This window comes from Neodiprion fabricii, chromosome 3, assembly GCF_021155785.1.
Source record: "Neodiprion fabricii isolate iyNeoFabr1 chromosome 3, iyNeoFabr1.1, whole genome shotgun sequence".
NCBI classification, from domain to species: domain Eukaryota; kingdom Metazoa; phylum Arthropoda; class Insecta; order Hymenoptera; family Diprionidae; genus Neodiprion; species Neodiprion fabricii.
In genome coordinates this window covers 11,146,513-11,152,167 of record NC_060241.1, presented here as the reverse complement: position 1 = coordinate 11,152,167, position 5,655 = coordinate 11,146,513, and the positions used below count along the sequence as shown (strand labels likewise).

General features: G+C 38.7%; 1 protein-coding gene across 1 annotated transcript; it reads right to left on the bottom strand.

Moving 5' to 3' along the window:
• Window positions 1-1,981: 1,981 nt before the first annotated feature.
• Window positions 1,982-4,957, bottom strand: LOC124178546 (phospholipase A1 member A-like). Its single transcript, XM_046561981.1, has 2 exons — window positions 3,753-4,957; window positions 1,982-2,911 (listed from the first exon to the last, which is right to left on the bottom strand). The coding sequence occupies exon 1, from the start codon at window positions 4,915-4,917 to the stop codon at window positions 3,880-3,882; it is 1,038 nt and encodes a 345-aa protein (XP_046417937.1). The 5' UTR covers window positions 4,918-4,957; the 3' UTR covers window positions 1,982-2,911; window positions 3,753-3,879.
• Window positions 4,958-5,655: the final 698 nt, after the last annotated feature.

Genomic DNA, 5,655 nt, shown 5'->3' with positions numbered 1-5,655 from the left:
GGGATAATATTTATTTAATCACGCAGAATAATAACTCGATGCTTTATGGAAACAGTATACTCGATTGAATACTTTACATGGCACAAGCAGCCAAAGCTTTCATATGTCCAATTTACCTGCCAATATCTTATCCTTGCTAGCTAACTAAAAAATATTTGAATTCTTATCAACCATGTTCGAAGATGCTTATAATAACGTAATAAAGGACAATATAAGAATTGCATCGAGAGGAATTAATGGGTTCGCCGTGCGTAATGTGCACACGCGGTGTCGAAGAAATCTCACAGCAAAAAAGCGAATATATTTGGAATCGAAGAGCTTCTGTTTAGAGTCTGGAGATTGACTACTATTATAGTAATATTCGCTGACGTCATGACGCAGTAATCTTCTTCGGTTGTAGATAAATAATTAAACATTTGATGACTCAGATGACTGAATATTATATCGGCGTCAGCCGTGCCAGGATGTATAAGGAGTATGAAGATAACTTCGTTACAAAAAGTATACATTTTTTGAAAATCGTCGCGTGCGAGTGTACAGGAGTGATGGGATGCAGGCGCCTTCGGCGCACATATGCATTCCAAAATTGAAATTATACGATAATAGTACTGTTCAAGGCTAACTGATCAATAGACTGAATCTCATGAAGTCCTCAATTCTATAAAATATGCAATTAAACTAAAAGAGGTAAGAAAAGTAACAAATCTGATACGTTAGTAACATTAAACAATCTGTCATCAACCAGTCGTTCCGATGCACAATTCCTTTTGTTAAAAAAAAATTCAGTCCATTGATAGATGGTAACAGATAGTCTTGGAAACGGAATTATTACACGGGATCACGCACGTCACGAACAAGTGTGACCGTTTCGATAAAAAATATAAAGCGAATGTGCCCGCCAAGTATGTAGCGCTTGGAATGATGTTTCGATATCACCACACGAAACAGCGAGTTCCGACTTCACGACGTATACCTAGTTGCTGAGAGATCGTAGGGCTTGGGGTTCTTTCCTGATTTCACGACAGAGACTGGCGATATCTAAGTTGTTCTTAAATTTTTATTGTGATTTGGTTTCGATAACTTGGCGGATTTTTTTAAGTTTCAGTTGTTTTTGCCCAGATAATATTTGTCTGGGAGGTACAGTGACAATTTTAATAGTTTATCATTTTTGTGGTCAGGACAAAATGATTTCGTGCACCCCGACTAAATTTTTTTTATTGCGATGCTCAGCTTGGATTTACAAAAGAATGTGTCTAATGCGCGTTATGTTGAAGTTAGTAACGTTACCGTAACGATTCGTGTCTAGGAAAAACCGTTATTTCGCGATTTTGGAACTGTTGAAGTACAGTAAACTGTAATAAAACAAAACATACTCAAGCATATTTTGGAATTTCAGTTCCTTCATAATTATTATAAAAATGAGAAAATAGTGATTTTTTCTCAATGTTTCGTTACTAATCTTCCTTTCACCACTCAACTGCTGTAATATCTTGATATTATGGAGAATTAAAAAAATCCCATTATTCATTTCTATAAAGTTGATCATAAGTTGAAAAATTATTTTGATTCTACTCAGCTGGCCGAAAAATTTTACAGGTGAAAATCGTTCCTTTCGTGTAATTATTTAGAGCCGTCACCTCATGCATTGCTCCTCTTTATCAACTTACAATAAATAACTCATTCATTTATTTAATTATTTGTTTATTCACGTAGCTATTTGTATTCATTTTTTTTATATAAAAATATATAGTCGAGTGTGTGGATCATGAGGCTTTACTATCTTTGGCCCCTGAAAGCAAAGAGATCGAACAGCTGATTCGAAAAATTGGTGTGAGGGCCAAATTTCAAAAAGCTCTACGAACCTGTCAAATGATCACGTCAAGTCAGTTGGAAATTCAATCACCGGAGACTTCAGATACTATTTTTATGATATCTTCCGATTTGTTGAAAGATAAGGTACGATTCAGATTCTAAAAGTTAATTTCATACGAATGAATAGAAAATATCTATTTATTAGTTAAGTACAGTGACAAATGTTAAATTCATATACACGTTTATGATGGGAAACGAAGCAACAATAAGTTGAATAATGCATCTTGTAATGACATAGCCTTCTGGAGTCGATGATTTAAACTTTTAAAAGTCTCCTGCATCCCCCTCGTGTTCTTTTTCTGAAGAAGGCAACCAAAGTAGCTTTAAATTCATGAAACCTATTTAACCCGCAGTTACACAAAGATAGAAGATACAAGCATTAGGTGCTCCTTTCCAAATCAACAATTCGTAGTAAACAATATTTTGTCATCTTTCTTTGCTGTTGCGAATATTAGGAAAAAATTTTCAGCTGCAAATAATGAGTTATGATGAATATAGCATTTTTAAAGTGTCACTGCCTTTCGAATGATTTCTCGAAATTTGCTTCTGAAGTGGGTTTTACAATTCAGGAAATCTTTCATTGTCCAAATCGTCCAGGAAGTGTATTTTATTGAAAATTGGCTAATATCATTGAAAGCTCGATGACGTATCACTGTCTTTGGCTAGTCTGAGTGATTATAACTTATTAATTGATTTTTTCAACCTGTTCATTTATATCTATTTTTTCATCACTTCTTAAGAATGAACACTTGAAAAATCATATACTGTCTGCATAGTCAAACCTGACGAAGCAATCCCTTTCACTATCTTCACACCGAGTCCCACAGATGATCAAATCATGCAAAGGCAAATAACAAGATTACAATCCATTTAATTATTGGGTGCACCATCAAATCTTGATATTGATCCTCAACAGGCAAAACAAAATATTGTATGCGTTGCTGATAGCATTAGTAATGTTAAATAAGGTGAGCAAGTGGGCAAGCTTAAGAACATTGAAGAACTTCGCAAAACCATCTTGTACGAAGGTATTGAGGCCCTGGAAATCAAAAAAATCGCTAGTTATATTATTTGATTCTTTATATACAATTGTGCTTGTTCCTGTCACATATACAAGCAAAAGTATGTCATACTGAACCATGTTTAATAATACAATAAAGATATGTATCTTTTAAGATTTATTCATCCGTTTTGTCATTTTAACCCCTTTTTATGAAGACAACCACATTTTTTGTATGCATCAAATACTAAAAAGTTATTGTATTTGGTAGCATGAACAATATATCATTCTGTTCTAACAGCAAATTTACATCCTGTAACTAGAACCAAAGTATTTTGTTATTGTAACAAAAATTCTGCAAGTGCCATATTTTGTTATACTTACAAAAGTATTTTGTCAAAGACAGTTTGTTACAATCACCTAATTCTACTGTTGTCCGTACCAAATAAATTGGTTACGGGTACCAAATTAAACAACATTTTTTTGCATACAAAACAAAAACTTTTGTTGACTGAAAACTAACAAAACTTTTTTGTTCGGGTAATCAAACTTTGGTAATGATAACAAAACTTTTTTTTGAGTGTATGAACTGCCATGTATAACTATATACCTATTTATTCATTTACAGCTGTTTTTCCCGGGTACAACAGTGATTAAATGTAACACAAGAGACACTTTTCAGAGCAAATAGCGGTATTCTCGCGCTATTGCGTATGCATGGTTTTCCCCGCGGATACACTTTGAATAATAAATAACTGCGTTCGTTCTTATACAGAAGTCCGGATATAACGGACTCCAGTCCAATCGGGAAATATGAAAGGCGGTGACTGGTCAATTACTTCAAATATGCCGAGAAATCGCTACGTATCGTTAAGTTTACCTGCATTGCTATAATCTGCAGAAAGTTTCCACGTAGAACTTCGAGAAAAACGGTACCCCTCATATTTCACACATCGCCCGTCGTGCAATAATAACAGTGCGAAACCGATTTAACCCCCTTCCCCAAATCAGACGCAACATCTCTCATCTCCTCTAACGTGGCCGTTCCTAGGACAATAGGGGGGATTGACGCTGGTCAGGCAAAAGGATCCTCTGACATTTCTCGGCGTATGCTGTCCCATGATCAAGGCACTCCCACTTCTCTGTATGATTCTTGGCCCAGTAGGACACCATCTTGAACAAGGTTCCGCCATGAGCTCAGTATCCCCATCGATGCTGTGGGCCATGTAACATACCACCCAGACGTGACTGCAAAGTTGATCATTCCGTCGGTTCTCGCAGAAGGGCTGAAGTTTTCCCCCGTTGACACAAAAGTCGACATGACCGACTCGCCCCATTTCTCCATAGTAACCGGCGTTAGTGTGTATCACTTCTACAAAGTCCGCGTCGCCGCTGTCAAGCCTGTTGACTAGTCCTGGCCTGACCAACGGCCGGGCGGGGTCGAGTCCGACGATGGATCGGAGTCGAAAGAGCAGATAATTCGCCATAACTCCGCAAATATGCGCACCCAACGAATGTCCCACGCACGTCGTCCTCTCCATTGAAAGCCCCATGTTCCTCAGGGTTGTGAGTGTTCCAGCGAGGCACTTTGCGACAGGGCGAAGGTTCGCGACTGCGGCCGGGTAACAGGGTGCGGCACAGAGTGCCCCCCAGTCGACCATGAAGACGTTGTAGCTTCCATTCCGTAAGTAAGCGTCTCTCAATACTGCGATTGGTAACGTATCATCTCCCCCAGCATAACCGTGGATGACAAAGGCATTCTCAAGCCTTGGATTGTAGGGCTCGCGTCGAAGCCAATCTGACTGATCAATCTCCAGTTTCCGCTTCGGATGTCCGGGTGCGTATAGGAAGACGTGCACGTCGGGGTCCGGGCAAAGGTCTCGGTCGTTACCTCTTCTCCAGGCACAGTCATCCTTGTCATATTCTGCCGCTTGCCCGTTTTGAATTGCCTCCCGAATTGGTCCCTTGGCGGCTGAAGTTTCCTGGATCAGTTGAAGAATCGCAGCGTGACACATCGCCGCAAACAAAACTTTCGAGGTGCGCATGATGGGACCGCGTGTGCTGAGGTACTGTTCGAGTCGAGGCCGTTTGGTGACTAAGTATGGGGACCGCAATTACATCGATTTAAAATCCAAGCCGGTACCATCGTACCGTTTCACGGTACCGTTTGACCCCTTCCACGACTTGGCAGCTGTTGAGTGTCACCTAGGCGTTTTCTCTCACGTATTACATAGGTATAGCTATTTACATATTATTTCAACCTTTCGAAGAAAGCAAGCCCGATATTTCAGACATACTTCAAGGTCAGAGAACCAGCATTTAAATATTCTAGATAGTCTGTTGCCTTTCCGTTTCATTTCACAATTTGTTTTACGCAACGAGCCAGCATGGGATTGATATTCAGATATTAGTAGAAGTTGCTCAAGAATATCAGTTGGACACAGTCGAATTCATTCGATAGCTAACATAACTTTATTAAATATTACGTCGGCTCTATACTGAGTTTAATATATGCTCAATCTGGTCACTTTCTACGGAAGAAAGGATTTGGCGTTGCGCAATGTATACGTTTCAAACCACTGGCCCAGGCAATGTATAACTATATGTATACTATGTATAAGTACATGCATGCACGCACACATACACGCACACACTATACATATTGTAATATATCAGTGCGCAATTTTTTTTTGCCCAAGAATTTCTTAAAACATAATCCTTTGAGTATTCTAATCATTATCGATTATGGTTTGGAAACAATTTAGTCTGTAAAATGACGCCGC